The 16,590-nt window shown below is 39.0% G+C and overlaps 1 protein-coding gene across 1 annotated transcript in view; it reads right to left on the bottom strand.

The window, feature by feature from the left end:
• The window catches only part of TRAPPC8 (trafficking protein particle complex 8), an 82,405-nt gene extending 72,497 nt beyond the window's left edge, over positions 1–9,908 (bottom strand). Inside the window, 2 exon segments of the mRNA XM_030336538.1 lie at positions 1,103–1,297; positions 9,420–9,908. Of these exon segments, the coding sequence (XP_030192398.1) occupies positions 1,103–1,297; positions 9,420–9,576 (352 nt within the window). The 5' untranslated portion in view covers positions 9,577–9,908.
• Between the last annotated feature and the right edge of the window lie 6,682 nt (positions 9,909–16,590).

Here is a 16,590-nt window from a genome sequence, read left to right as displayed (position 1 = left end):
GTTTCACAACTTTTATTTTGTGATCTCCCCTATGAGCCTTTTAGACATTTCTAATTAGTCTTCACAGATATATACATGTACCGTGCACCTATTTATGTACCATAGTCCTTTGGAGAGTCACAAACCATTGTAATATCTAGGATTTTTGCACCACTGAGAACCAAATTTTCTCCCCCACTGACAGATGATATCATTCCTCACTAAGAATGCAGAGAGAAAACTTCAGGAAGGAGATCCTGATAAACAGATTATCTGATAAATTAATGTCAATCATGAAATCTTATCAAGAGGCTATTGGAAGTTTAAAAGACTAGGAAGAGATACAAAGAACTCTAAGCAAGTTTGCTTTTCAAAAAGGCAATTGGGGGAGCGCCTCCTAGGTGGCTCAGTTATGCATCCAACCTCGGCTCAGGTCATGATCTTGCAGTCTGTGAGTTCGAGCCCCGCGTTGGGCTCTTTGCTGACAGCTCAGAGCCTGGAGCCTGCTTCGGATTCTGTGTCTCCCTCTCTCTCTGCTCCTCCCCGCTCATGCTCTGTCTCTCTCTCTCAAAAATAAAATAAACATTAAAAACAATCTTTTTAATAAAAAATTAAAAAATAAGCTCTTACAAAAAATTAAATATTTACTCATATATTAGAAAAATGTCTTCAACTTAACACCAAGCAGGATAAAAAGTAAAATAAACTTAATTCTTTTCATTTTAGTATCACTTATGTCACAAAAGAATATATTGCTTTTTATCTACTGCTAGTTCTTTCATTCAAGATTTATCATGCATAAGTTTTAGGCATTACTTTAAGTACTGGAAAGAAAATAAAGAGCCAAAGTTCCTGTCCTCATGGAGCCTTCTATTAACTTTACAATTAGAACTATAAAAACATTTTCATTATAAAAAAACAAAATGAATGATGTAATTCATAGTTGGCTGCCTACTTGACTATAATCTCTGTAAAAGCAAGGATTGGTTTTTTACAATACTGTATTCCCAGGCTCTAGCACCCAGTAGGCATTTAAATATTGAATGATTTCCAAGATACAGAATTACTTTTTCTAACAAAAGAAAATTTCATTTAAATAGTAGTAATAAAACTTACTACATACCACTGATGTTGAGGTCATAATCTCCTGCTGTAATCACATTAGCTACTAATCCTTCCGCAGGCTGACTGCCAGAAACAACATCATTCAAAAGCTTCCGAATGGCTCCGGGTTGAGGTGGTTGGGTGATAATGTTGCTTACTGCTATCTTCAGATTTTTGATTATGTGAAGTTGATTATTAGGATCTCTCATATGAACTTTAAAAAAAAAAGGAAAAAAACTTGAAATTAATCCTACACAATAACAATCCAACAATAAACAATTGGGTTAATAGTTTACAAAAAGCATGCACAAATCAAAAACCAGGAATTCCAAGTGGAAGTCTTCCAGAAGTACAACACAACTGACTTACTTATATACCAAGAGGGCTAGGTAGAGTCTAACCTTCTCCCTCAATGCTACTACTCACAAACTTTGCTATTTGTAGGTCCTTTCCTTCCCCCTATTTTCTGGAGTTGCCAGGAACCAATCCCCATCTATATCAAATCCCTAATTCTCACTCACCCTAAGGGCAATCCCCAGGCAGTGTGACCTGTGAGATCTGTAGTATCAATGCTGAAAATAGTAAAGGGGAAGAAAGGGGAATTAAGTGCCACAAGTGGGTTTCCTCTGTTTCTCCTAGTATACTGCCTGCATTCTCAGCCCTATTCTACCATCACAAAACTCAGTGCCCACCCCGGAGCAAGATGTTGATAGTAGTAAGGTTATGTTCTGGAACATATGGTATATGAAAACTCTGTATTCTCTGCTCAACTTCACTATAAACCTAAAAAAGAAAGTCTGCTCTAAAAAAGAAAGTCTACTTTAAAAAAAAAAAACAAAAAGAAAATGCCCAGATCCCTTCCCCCACCCCAAAACCCTGACTCCACCCTGCTATAGGCCTTGCCAAGGCGACAGGATTTATAACCAGTGTTTCAGAACTTTAGGTCAGGGGATAGGTTTGCAGGGGACTGTAACAAGATGGTGTCCACAGTGCACAGCAGGAAATGTGAACATATTCTTTTCACATAAATATAATCAAAGAAGATCATTAGTTTCCATAACAATATTAAAAGCAGTCCATTATATTAAGGACTCAACTTTTATTTTTATTTTTTTTTTAATTTTTTTTTAACGTTTATTTATTTTTGAGACAGAGAGAGACAGAGTATGAACGGGGGAGGGTCAGAGAGAGAGGGAGACACAGAATCTGAAACAGGCTCCAGGCTCTGAGCCATCAGCACAGATGCCTGACGCGGGGCTTGAACTCATGAACCGCGAGATCATGACCTGAGCTGAAGTCGGACGCTTAACCGACTGGGCCACCCAGGCAACCCTGGACTCAACTTTTAAAGTCAGACTTTACTTTAAATCCTAGCCCACCACATGTTATCCTAAAAACTTTTCAACTTTTCTATGCTTCAATTTCCTCATCTATAACATGTAATTAATGCCTTCTTCAAAGGGTTACTTTAAGAATTTAGATGAGATATCGTTAGATGAGACAATTAAGTGAAAAGCACTGAGCACCAAACCTGACATATACATAACTATATAGTTAGGTGCTTAAGAAAAAATGAAAGCAGCAGGTATCACACACATTCAAGTACAGCATGGATCATCATTTTTAAATAAGAGGCAAACTGGAAAACTGGCTTTGGATACCTACCCATTAAAAAAAAACACTTTTTTTCCTCAGAGGAGAATCTTTACATCAAACTTTTTTTTTTTTAAGTTTACTTATTTATTTTGAGAGTGTGTGTGTGTGTGTGTGTGTGTGAGAGAGAGAGAGCAGGAAAGGGCAGAGACAGGGAGACAGAGAATCCCAAGCAGGTTCCACGCTGTTAGCATGGAGCCAGACGTGGGACTCAAACCCACCAACCATGAGATCATGATCTGAGCCAAAATCAAGATTCAGACACTTCACTGACTAAGCCTCTATATGAAGCCCATATTTTAAAATAAAGTTACATCAAATGTCTTCCTAAAATTTCCTATGTGTCCTCTCTGTTGACTTCTCAAGTTTTAATTAACATAAGACGATAATCTTTTAAAAATACTACATATGGCATAAATATGTACACTTGTATTATAAAAATAAATATATGTATAGAAAGTATACATGCAGGGGCACCTGGGTGGCTCAGTCAGTTAAGCGCTCGACTTTGGCTCAGATCACGATCTTGCGGTTCATGAGTTCAAGAGCCGCGTCAGGCTCTATGCTGACGGCTCAAAGCCTGAAGCCTGCTTTGGAATCTGTCTCCCTCTCTCTCTGCCCCTCCCCTGCTCACGCTCTGTCTCTCTAGCTCTCTCAAAAATAAACATTAAAAAAATTAAAATAAAAAAAATTTTTAATTAAAAAAAAGAAAGTATACATTTAAGTTCCATTATGACTGGCTATGATTAAAAAAGGAAGAAAGGAAAGGGAACCTCAACTGTATAATATTTGATTTCTTTTTAAAGAAAAGGAAGAAATACAATGTAAATGTAATAAGATTAATATTAGTTGGTTCTGGGTAGTAGGAAGCTTAGTAGGAATTTCTCTGAATTCTTCAATAATTGTTTGTTTTCTAATTTAAATAAACACACACAAGCCTTTTTCCCTAATTAAATTTCCCAGCTGGTCTAACTATGAAATAGAGAAAATGAAAAGCATGAAAATACTATGCTGCATTTCTGATATCTTTTAGAAAATACTGTACAAGTATTCTCCCTAAAGTTGGTCTCTAATTGTCAAAAACATAAAAGTGTCTCTCAAAATTTTAAACTGGCTAATTACTGTTAGTATCAACACAAAAAAGTGTCAACACAAAAAAGACATTCTAGGGTCGCCTGACTGGCTTAGTCTGTAAAGCACATGACTCCTGGTCTCAGAGGTCATGAGTTTAAGCCACACGTTTGGGGTAGAGGTTACTTTAAAAAAAAAAAAAAAAAAAAGACATTCTAGTTTTGCCCATATTCAGAATGAGTTTATCATTTATTAGGTAATCCTACTAATAAATCCAGAAATGAGTTAACAGATGTGACAGCCAGCCTCTGAAACAGTCCCCAATAATCCTGTATTTTGAGTTATGCACACACTTGTGTAATCCCTTCCCACCCAGGGTTGTTATATGTGCCCAACAGAACACAGCAAAAACAAGAGTACATCACTTCTGAAATAAGGTTATGAAAGAGTACAGGGTCTATCTTGGGTGCACTTTCATCACTCCCTCTTAGCGAAACTAACTGCCGTGCCATGGGGATACTCAAGGAGCCTATGGAAAAGCCTACACTGCACACAACAGAGATCTCAGGAAAACATCTAGTGAGGAAGTGAGACTTGCCAACAACCACATGAGTGAGCTTGGAAGCAGATCCTCCAGCCCCGATGACTACGGTCTAGGCTGACAGTACCACTGCAACCTCAAGAGAGACCCTATCCAAGAGAGACCCTGGGACAGAACTACCCAGCTGAGCTACTCCCAGATTCCTGACAAACTGAGAGACAAGAAATGCTTTTGTCCCCCCTAAAGTGCTTAATTTTGGAGTAATTTGTTATACAACAACAGAGAAGTAAAACACTGGAATATCCCAAAACTAACCTAATAAAGAGGAAGATAAGAGCTAAGAATAATTAAAAGAAATACTCTGAAAAAACTCACACAGTTCTAAAGCTTGGCTTCATTAAGAGTATATCACAAAAGGTGACATCATAATCACATGACATCTCAATTTCAAAATGAAATTCAGCTCTACCATTGTCTTACTTTTACAAGTTACCATATAAATATAATTTTTTTGTTGTTTTATATAAGTAACCTCTACCCCCAACATGGGGCTCGAACTCACGACTCAGAGATGAAGACTTGCATGCTTTTCCAACTGAACCAGCCAGGTAGTCTCATAAATATAATTTCTTGAATACTGTATTATGAAGTAACATTTCCCAGTATGTGCAGGTCCACAGACTACTGTTTCCTCAAGCTAATTAAGAGTTGTTTCAGAAAAATCAATTTCATGTTCAAATAATTTGGGAAACATAGGATTAAGTTTTTAAAAAGTCTCTTTATACCAGGTCTTCCCAGAGCCTTTAATGTGCTCAGTGACACTGTAATTCTCCCAAACACATGCTATTTGAAGCAAACTTATTTGATCATAAAACTCATTTGCAGGGCATGTATAACACATTGGGTGTCCTATGGAATATATTTTTAAAAATGATAATATCTTCTATGTTTTTACCTAGCACACGAGACTTTACTATATACAGGAAACCTGAATTGCTGGAAAAATAATCATAACTTGTACAAAAATGACACAAACAACATATGTATCTAAATTTTAAGGGGTGCCTGGGTGGCGCAGTTGGTTAGGCCATCTGACTTCGGCTCAGGTCATGATCTCACAGTTTGTGAGTTCGAGCCCTGCATCAGGCTCTATGCTAACAGCGTGGAGCCTGAAGCTTGCTTTGGATTCTGTGTCTCCCTCTCTCTCTGCCCCTCCCCTGCTCACACTCTGTCTCTCAAAAATAAAATAAAAACATTAAAAAAAAATTTAAATTTTGAAACTTGACTTGAATTCATCCAAAGTTTGGTACTTGAAAAACTTGTAGGTTAATTATCTAGTCACACTAACACGGTAGTTAAAATTAATAAAATATTTTCTTTTAAAGAAAACTAGAGGCAATAAGTTTCCTTCAAAGGTCCTTTAGAAAATATTCAAGATTTACACTGAAGATTTACATTCTGTTCTTTTTAAACCCTTAAGTAAATTTACTCCAGTTAAAAATAATACTTTTTGAAAGTGACAGTCAAGTACTTTCAAAAGTTGATGTTTAAGTGAAATTTTCTTAAGTCTTATGTCTAAATGATATGTTGAAATACTGTTTAAAATTACTGAAGAACTATCACTATGACAGCAAGAACAGTGAAGTCTGATTAAGTAATACTACCACCACTATTCTTTGAAATAGATGGCCAGTAGAAATTTCTCAAGCAATATTAAGATTACAAACTTTGTGTTGAAATGACGAATATATATTCTTTTAGATCTCAAACATATATATAGCATAACGATAAGAAAAATATATATACTCACCATTACTTAATATAAAGAAATACTTGTTGGATTTTAAAACATGTATCCAAGAAATCTAGAATGGCTCTCCACTGACTAATACATCAAGTCTAAACTCTTTTTTTTTTATTATTTTTATTTAAACTCTATTTTTAAGGCCCTACACATGCATGGTATTCAAATTTGTTTTATCAACCCTCCCTCACTATTCACTATAGCTTTAAACCATGGGTTTTTCTACTGAAATCGAAAAAAAAGTGCACTCTACATTATATCTCAATAGTCAAAGCAAGTTTTGACCTCAAATAATAATATACCCACAGTCCAGAATGGAGTCCAATTATTTTTTTTTAACACTCCTTTCTCCTTTTAAGGAAATTTTAGCTGTTTTAGTTAGTTGTGTTCTTAAACTATGTGCCTGAAGCTATATTCTCATGCCTCATTGCCTAAAGATACGCTATCTTTGAGGAATCCCCACACTTGAGACAAAAAACAAAAAACAAAAAACCAGTAGCCTTTTCTGGATGGCTAAGAACCCCAAAATTTATTTATCAGCAAAAAATTAAACTACAGAAAATTATGTCCTTTTCACCAAATTTCTAATGCCACCACCAAAGTCCAATGTCCTAATCACCTTAAACTTTGAAATGTTTATCAACTCTTATTTATCATTATAAACCATACAATTCTAATCTCCCCAACTTGATACCCTTGCTCAAGAATCTATGACTACCACACATTTTTACCATTAGATATGAAATCCAAAATCCCATTCCCAGAATTCAAGATCCTTCCTTACCTAGGAATCATCTTCCCTTACTATACTGTACTCTGATGGGGCAGTTTCCTCACTGCTCAGGAAGCACTCAATCTTAACTTCTAGCTTTTGCCATTCTCACCTCATCCCCATCCTCAACGGGAAATGCTGGCACTCTTCCTTTCCACCAACTCTCTACCTAACCATGAAAGTCCAATTCATTTTGTTTCTTCCTAAATCTTTTGCAGTTTACAGAAGGAAATCAGAAAAATCCTGAGGTGGGCCCCTATTCACTGCACTATTCAATACAGGAAGCACCAGCCAGATGAAGCTATTGGGTTGGGCACTTGAAATGTCTAATCCAAACTAAAATGTAAACCTTGTAAATGTCTAAATGCATACCAAAGTTCAAAGACTTAGCCATAAGAACATAAAATACTAAGATATTTTATACTGATTACATGTTGAAATAGTAACATTTTGGAAATATTGGGTTAAATACAATACTAAAACTAATTTCACCTGCTTTTTACTTTTTTTATAGTGTGACTTCTAAATAATTTTAAATTATATATGTAACTCACATCATATTTCTGCTGGACAGCACTGCTCTCTAGTGTGAATAACAATCCTACTGCTAAGAGATAAGATGACTTAAGAATACTTTAAGTCACATTGCCTGTTTTTAAATCTTTCCCACATACAGGACTGTAGACAAGTTAACATCTTTATGACTCAATGTTCTCAAATTTAAAATGGTGAGAAGAGTTATCTACTCTATAGGATTCAACGAGAACTAGAAGAGAAGAGCTAAATAAAGCAGGTATCAAGTAGTAGCGTTATTATTCCTCATCAACAAAGCAGGAAAGAGCATACACATCAAAGTCAAACTGATTCTCACACTTTTTTTTAAGAACTTAAGAATGTAGGCCACTTTAAGGGCACCTGGGTGGCTCAGTTAAGTATCAGGCACCGGATTTCCACTCAGGTCATGATCACAGTTTGGTTCGTGAGTTCAAGCCCCGCGCAGGACTCTGCACCCACAGCATGGAGCCTACTTGGGATATTCTCATTCTCATTCTCTCTCTCTCTCTCTTCCTCTCTGCCCCCCCCTACTCTCTCTTTCAAAATAAATAAACATTTTAAAAACAAAACAAAAACAGAATGTAGGGCACTTTGTTGTTCTTGATTTAGTAGAACACTGGAGGAGCTGAGCTTGATGGCTAAAGTACAAGCTGAAGAAAATCCAAAGGTTCCCAAACTTTGTTTTTTTGGACAGCTCCCACTCTCCTTTAAATAATAAAGTGAACTTATGGAGCTATTCTCTCAAAGAATACACACCTGTGGCACGTAAATACATACATGTATGGCACAGCACTTTCTGTGAAGAAATCATCATAACCAAATAAACATCATAGTCATTTGCTTGATACAACCTCATCATAGAACCCTTCATTTTATTCGGACCTTAAGAAGAAAGAACTTTATTTATACTTTGCTATGTTCTATTTGCAAAGGTAAATATATTGGTTAAATACTCGGGAGTTTTATTATGCTTAGTTTTCACTAATAAAGAATGTAAAGGTGATGAAAACAGGCGGCTCTTCAATTAAAGACACATTTCTCCTGTTGATTAAACTTTTATCTGAAAAACTGAATCTTACGACTTTTCCATTCCTATAAATCTATTTAATTCCAACCATCCAAATTACAATTTGTCCTTACTTCTTCATCCATCAGGCAAAAGGCTGTTGCAAGTTTTATTATTTTTATAACATTTTTTTTCACAAGAGGTTAAGTAAAATACTATATGCCTAAGAAAGTGTTTACATTTTCAAAGAAAAAACATAACTAAATAGAAGCTTAGAAAGAGATAGGCCCCAGGAGGGCACCCGGGTGGCTCATTTGATTGAGCATCCAACTCTAGATTTCCGCTCTGGTTCATGAGATCAAGTCCAGCAGCAGGCTCTGTGCTGACAGTGCACAGCCTCCTTGGGATTTTCTCTCTCTCTCTGCCCCTCCCCTGCTCTCTCACTCTCAAAATAAATAAACTTAAGAAGAGACAGAGCTAGGCCCCACTACCAGAAGAATACTACTCAAAACAACTTTGAAAGTCCAGTTTAACACCAGGGGAAGATGATTCGTCTTCTTCATTAAGACTTCAGTGGTCTAAGGCAGCATCTTCCTACCCTTACCTGCCTTGCAACTTCCTAATTCCCTCCCTATGGTCGTTGAAAACAGTCTCAACGCCCTTCTCTGGGGCTCTTCCCCTCCCCCCCCCCCCCAATTACCCAGCAGCCCGGCTGGTCCGGGGAAGAAGGAAAGTGCCTAGAGAAACTAGAGGTTAGGACCGCGCTGTCTTGACAACCTCACTCATGGCCCCTCCCCCAGCCGCCAGTGGAGACACCCCGGGGCCCCAGCCGCGGACGCCACTCTACCGGCTCCGAGATGTAAACATCGTCCTTTTCTTCCCTGCCCGGCCCGGCTTTGAGGAAGCACAGTGAAAAAGGGAGGAGACCACATACCCTCCGAAGTGAGGCGAGAGAAGGGCTTAAGCAACTCCGCGAAGCTAAGGTGATTGAGGCGAGTGAGCCGCTCGGCTTCGTCGCTGCACAGCGCGGCGACACAGGGGACGAAGGAGTCCGGGATTAGCTCCTGCACTGATTGTACACACTGGGCCATCGCCGCGGCACAAGCAGCGGCGGCGCCCGCCCTCCGGCCCACTCTCAGAGACTGATCTTGCGGCTGCAGCAGCTACTGCCGCCGCCCGCCGGCCTGGCCCGGCCGGGCGGGGCCCCACACTGAAGCCTTGAGACCAACAGAAGGAACAGACGCCGCTGCCTCGGCTCCCAGGCACACACCACGGACCCCTCCCCTGCACCGCCGCTCCTCAGGGCTCGCCCCGGCGTCCTCGCATTCCACCGTGATGGGTGGAGACGCCGACAATCGCCAGTTAATCCTCCAGACGGTAAAACCTTGGTCACTGCTCGACCGGAACCGCCATGTTGAGGCCGAACCCTGACCCACCGGCAGTACCCGTCCCAGCAGGCCCCGCGCTCGCCCCTCACGTGACGGTATTAAAGGAGGCGATGGGGCGGGGAAAGAGCAGAAGAGAGGGAAGTGAAGAGCGACGGGGGCCGGTTGGGAGGCTGGCGCCGGAAGTGGTGCGATGGGTGGGCCCCTACGGAGTGAGGCGGGGCTACAAGCGCGGTGGGCGGAGTCAAACAGGAGACGCGCGACTTTAGGCCTGGTTCGCACACAAGCCTTTGGCAAAGCCGAGCGAGGTGCAGGCGCCGAGCGTGTGGGTCCGCGTTCGAGATCCGGGCTGTCACAGTGGTGCGGGAGCTCGCTCGCCTTCCACGCGGGCCGGGTCTATTTGGAGCCCCAAAGTCTCTCCCTGGAAACAGTAGGCAAAATAATGTGACTGTTCGCGCTGTTTCCCACGCTCCCCGTAGAGCAGCAAGGGACACCTGCTCAAGGAAAAGTGTGCTGCCCGTGCGATATGTGCCTGTTTCTCGTGGCGCGGGCCTAAGCAGACCTTGTATCGTTTAAATACAGCCATGCTTTTAGAAATGGACTACCACAAACGTGGACCCAACCAGTGAGCAGAAATGTGTGGTCTTGTGGGTGCTGGAATTAACACGCGTGTAAGGGGAAACTCCTGGCACTACTGTATGTTTGTTGGTCGCAGGGTAGTGGTGTGCTTGCAAACATCTGAGTCGTCCGCCGCCACGTTCGTTTCTCCACTATGCTTGGATGTTTTCTTCACAGTGATGGAGTTGTGGGAAGCCAGTAATTCCTTACCAAATGAAGTCCTAAACTGGCTTCCGTTCTTAGCTTGCCTTTTTAGAGATTGTTCGGTTACGTAAGTAGAGGTGAATGAAAGGGATTCTATTACAGTGTCACTCAATTGTTTGAATTCCTTCTGAATTATAAGCCAAAGATACAAGGCAAGGAAAACTACAATGCTCTATCATGCTTTTATGGTACCTTAATTTAAAGGAGGCTTCCCCAACACCAGTATCTCAAATTGTCGGATTGTTTGGCACCCTGAGGTTTTTACCTTGGTAAGAATTTATGACAGGCAAGAGGTATGCCTTTCTCCTGTAAATTGATGGAAGGTAGGAAAGGACGACAGGACCTAATGACATGACATTTTAGCCACAAATCAATTTAGAACACATAACATGCAAGTTGAGGATCTGGGAATTCATTTCCTTAAAACTGTGCCTGAGCATCTCTTGGAAATTCTTCTTGTATCCCCAGGAGTACACATCCCCTTTGAATACCTTGGACCTCAATCCCTTATGTGAGAATCCTATAAAAGTGAGTATGACTCAAGTTATACATTTTTTTTTTTTTTTTTTGGTAACAGGGCACCTCAGTGCAAGCATACAACTTTATTTAGTACTCAAAGTAATTAAAAAGGCAACATATTTTTTACACTAAAATTAAAACTATTTGTATTAACCTCTCTGAGGACTCTTATTTTTTTCACTTTTTTAAAAAGTTTATTTATTTATTTATTTATTTTGAGAGAGAGAATGAGTAGGGGAGGGGCAGAGAGAGAGAGGGAGAGAGAGAGAGAATCCCAAGCCAAGCAGGCTTGCCAACACCAGCCCAAAGCCTGACACAGGGCTTGAACCCATGAACCTCAAGATGATGACCTGAGCTGAAATGAGGAGTCAGACACTTAAGCAACTGAGCCACCCACACACCCCTGAGAAGGACTTTCAAATATTTTAGCCTAAGTGAATTTTTTGAGATATTCACATTCCATAAAATTCACCCCTTTAAAGTATACATTTCTGTGGCTTTTAGTGTATTCAAAGTGGTACAAGCATTACTACTATCTAATTCCAGGACATTTTCATCACCCTAAAAAGAAGCTTGGTACACATTAGCAGACACTCTCTACCCTTATACCTTCTCCAGCCCCTGGCAATCACTAATCTACTTTCTGTCTCAATAAGATTTACTTATTCTGAACATTACATATAAATGGAATCATAGAAGATGTGACTTTCTGTGTTTGGCTTCCTTCACTTAGCGTGTTTTCAAGATTTATTCATGTTAGCATATTATCAGTACTTCATTCCTCTTTATGGCTGAACCTCAATGGATTTTGTCTTATGCACTGACTTTACAATCTAACACCACATCCACAGAGTGGGTGAGTAATTCACTGTAAAAATCTATTTCTTTCTTCGTCTATCCTGATCTTATAAGGTGTCCTCATCTAAAGGTTAAAGCTGAGTCACTGCCTTCCAGGCTACAAGAGTAGACAAAAGAGAATGGAAAAGCACATGATTAATAGTTTAAGTTCAAATTGTATTAATGGCACTCAATAATCTCACTCACATACTACTGGCCTTAATGAGTCTCACAATCTCATGTATCTCCAAAACAGACTGAAAACATAGTCTTCTGTTGCTAAATGAAGAGGAGGAGAGGGAATATGGGATGGAAGTCAAGGTGTCCACTACATTTCATTATTTGTTATTAATGAGATAGCCTGCAGAATGTATTTGTATGTAACTGAATGTATTATATGGGGTCCAAGATATCACACATCTCTCATTTCTCTGATTCCTCTGGACACTGGAGCTTTTTGTATCTCATGTCCTTGGGACTATTCACTGTGTCCAGGAAAAATGAGGTGCTATGATTGGCCAGGCTTTGGTCATGTGCCCAACCTCAAAGTCAAGAGGATAGGGTCTATCACTAAAAGAGGAAACTTGCTGGACAAAATAGTAACAATAACACAAACAACTAAGGACCTCTTTTCCAATATTAAATATGAGGACTATCTTCCTTCTCTCCCCAAAATCAAAGAATGACATAAAATTTCTGCTAAGCCAATGGGCTTATATTTTGGTATACTGTGCTATCAAACGTTCATTGATTATTTTATTTGGTGTGTATGGTATTACTGATCTCTTCTGATGGCTGGTGAAGTCAAGTTGAAAGAACAGAGACACTGGAGTCAGAGAGGCCTGGGTGAAAAAGCAGTTCTACCACTTGTGAATAGAAATAATATCACCATTATTGGTCACTATCCACCAGGCATGATGCTTTACATTCTCTACTACTTTTGCTTGTCAACAAACCCTTAGAAGTATTTGCATCACCAATTTTTAGATGTAGAAACTGAAACACAGAACAGTTAATTAACTTGCCCAAAGATACTCAGCAATGGAGCGTGGAACAGGACCAGCACAGTTTAACCTAGAGACTTGATCACTAGGGTAAATTGCTTTTCCACGTTTCCTTGCTTTGAAAGCACCTATAGAAATTTTCATTTGCATAGTTTCGTATACATAGTTTTAGCAAGAAATCTGTGGCTTTTGACAAGTCACTTATCTTTCCTGAGCCTCACATTCTTTATCTGTAAGCTTAGAAAGTTGAGACTAGAAGATTTGCTGTATTCATCTGAAGGTGAAGATCTGAGAATCTATTCTTTCCACTATTATTAAATTTCATTGTGTGAACAGTAGATGGTGCTATTGAGTATTGGCTTTTAAACCCCAGTAAAAGCCTTTCTAATTCCTGGATACATAGTTTTCACATAGGAGACACTTACCTGTATATCAGAGCATTGGAGATCAGGGGATGACCAGAAAATTCATACGTGAAAAGTTTCTTAAGCTCAAAGATTTTACATTATGTTGCTTTAAAACGCTAGGGGGGAAAAAAGACTTAAATATATAACCCACATGTTGGCCCATATTTTCTATTTTATTTACTGCACTTGATGTTTTAAGATTATTTATTAACATTCTAAAACACATGACATCCACTTTCTAATTATTTTAAGGATGAATCATAACCACAGTTTTGTACTCCAAAGCTCATAATTCTATTTTATACTTATTACAGGTATTTACACTCCATATAAATCTTCTCTAATTAAATCTGCAGGTAAAAATCTTTTGTAAATATTTTTCTCCTTTATGCTTCTAAAATAAGAGATTGTATCAATGCTTGATTTTATTTTTTTTTAATGCTTGGTTTTAGGAGCACCTGGGTGGCTCAGTCAGTTGACCACCTAATTCTTGATTTTGGCTCAGGTCATGATCCCAGAATCATGGGATCAAGCCCTGAATCAGGCTCCACACTGAGCGTGGAGCTTGCTTGGGATTCTCTCTCTCTCTCTCTCTCTCTCTCTCTCTCTCTCTCTGCCTCCCTCCCTCTGCCCCTCACCCCTGCTTGTGTACTCTCTCTCACTAAAATTTAAAAAATATAGTAAGGGGCACCTGTTTGGCTCAGTTCGTTAAGTGTCCAACTTCGGCTCAGGTCATGATCTTGAAGTTCATGGGTTCGAGCCCCACATCAGGTTCCGTGTTGACAGCTCAGAGCCTGGATGCTGCTTCAGATTCTGTGTCTCCCTCTCTCTCTGCCCCTCCCCCACTTACGCATACTCTCTCTCTCAAAAACAAACATTAAGAATAATTTAAATGCTTGCTTTTAAGTTATATATAAATATTTCCCAAAACTGGATAAAAATGTAGCAAAAATCCATAATATTATGACCAATGGTGAAATATAAGAAGCATTTACTTTAAAGTCAGAATAAAACAGGATGTTCATTATCACTGTTGCCATTCAGTACTTTTCTAGCTTCCTACAAAAGCAGCTAGAAAAGAAAAATAAGCAAAATTTATAGGCTTTCAAAAGGAAGAAACAAAGCTGTACTTGGTTGGAGATGATATAGTGGAGTAAATATCCAGTGCACCTTCATCATATTCATGTGGCTGTTCATCTTCTCTTCAGTTGCTCTCTCACAAGTGGAAGGCAGAACTCATATTTTCAGCTCTTAGAGTTAAGGCATCATCATTTGACTTGGCTTTGGTCAGCTAGGCGTATACTTGCAAAAATCCTATCTGAAAGTGAATTACATGAGAAGATATGCTTTTGGAGAACTTTAACTTCTGCTCTCCCTGGTAGTGGCAGAGGCACCACAATGATGTCAATTCTACTGAAATTAATCTACAGGTTCAATGCAATTTTCATCAAAATACCCACAGAGATTTTATGGAATTTGACAAACTAATTCAGAAATCAACATTTAAGAACAAAGGTCTAAGAATAGATAATTTTGAAGACAAATTCCAAGGTATTTACCCTACCAGAAAGCCAGCCATACCAAGGTCATAATACAGTTGTCAAAAGACAGCTGTAGACAAATAGGCCAATGGAATAGAATAGAGAGCAGCAGGATAGACCAACTTGAAACAAAGCAATATAGAAAGGATGGAGTATTCAATAAATGGCGCTTTAATAATCGGTTATCTCTTTGGAAGAAAAATCCAATTCATTAAAAAAGCCAGTTTAGGTAGGGGCACCTGGGTGGCTCAGTCCGTTAAGCTTCCAACTTTAGCTCAGGTCATAACCTCGTGGTCCGTGAGTTCGAGCCCCACATCAGGCTCTGTGCTAACAGCTCAGAGCCTGGAGCCTGCTTGAGATTCTGTGCTCTCTTCCCCTCCCCCACTCACACTCTGTCTCTCAAAAATGAATAAATGTTAAAAAAGATTTAAAAAAAACAGTTTAGATAGAATAAAGATGCAAATAACAATAGCAAACACTTACTTGATGCCTATTAAAAGCCTAGTATTGTTTTAAGCCTTTTACGTATGCCACTTATTTATTCCTCATAAGAACCCTATCAAATAGGTACTGTTAATATCATCTCATTTTATAAATGAGGAAACAGAGGCAAAAGAAGTTAATTAAATTGTCTCTAAGGCACTAAGTAGAAGAACTGTGATTTGAACTTAGGTAATCTGCCTCTTGAGACCATTTTAATATGCCATATGTTAATGCATTATATGTCTCCCTTTCGGACAGAGGAGGGACAGATTTCTTAAACAGATTACAAAAGTGCATATCCTGACAGAAAATATTGATAATTAAATTTAAGATATTCTAGGGGCGCCTGGGTGGCTCAGTCGGTTGAGCGACCGACTTTGGCTCAGGTTGTGATCTCACAGTTTGTGAGTTTGAGCCCCACATCAGGCTCTGTGCTGACAGCTCGGAGCCTGGAGCCTGCTTCGGATTCTGTGTCTCCCTCTCTCTCTGCCCCCTCCCCCCCAACTCATGCTCTGTCTCTCTCTGTCTCAGAAATAATAAACATTAAAAAAAATTTTTTTTAACAAAAAACCAAAATAAATAAATAAAATAAATTTAAGATCTTCTTTTCATCAAAAGACCACAAAGATAGCAGAAATACAAGCTACAGATGTGAAAAGATATGTATCTACACTAAGGAATTATGTTTAATAAGGAAAAGGGGAAACAGTACGATGGAAAAATGGACTAATGACAGAAAGTCATTTCACAGAAAAGGAAACTTGAACTGTCAATAAACATTTAAATATTCTCAAAGTTAAAAAAAATGGGCAAAGGATACAAATAGATGATTCTCCAAAGAAAGATAATAAATAGGCAATAAGCACATAAAAAGATGTTCAACATCATTAACCATCACGGAAATGAAAATCAAAACCATAATGAAATACGACATCACACCCACTAGGATGGCTGTAATCAAAAGAACAAAGAATAACAAATGAGACAAGGATGTGGAGAAATTTGAGCCTTCCTCTACTGCTGGTGGGAAGGTTAAAGGGGTGCAGCAGTTTGGAAAACAGCTTGTTAAACAGGGTTTCTCAACTATTAAACATGGAGTTGCCAGGA

The sequence above is a fragment of the Lynx canadensis genome, chromosome D3 (assembly GCF_007474595.2).
Source record: "Lynx canadensis isolate LIC74 chromosome D3, mLynCan4.pri.v2, whole genome shotgun sequence".
Lineage (NCBI taxonomy): Eukaryota > Metazoa > Chordata > Mammalia > Carnivora > Felidae > Lynx > Lynx canadensis.
This window is presented reverse-complemented; position numbering and strand designations above follow the sequence as displayed.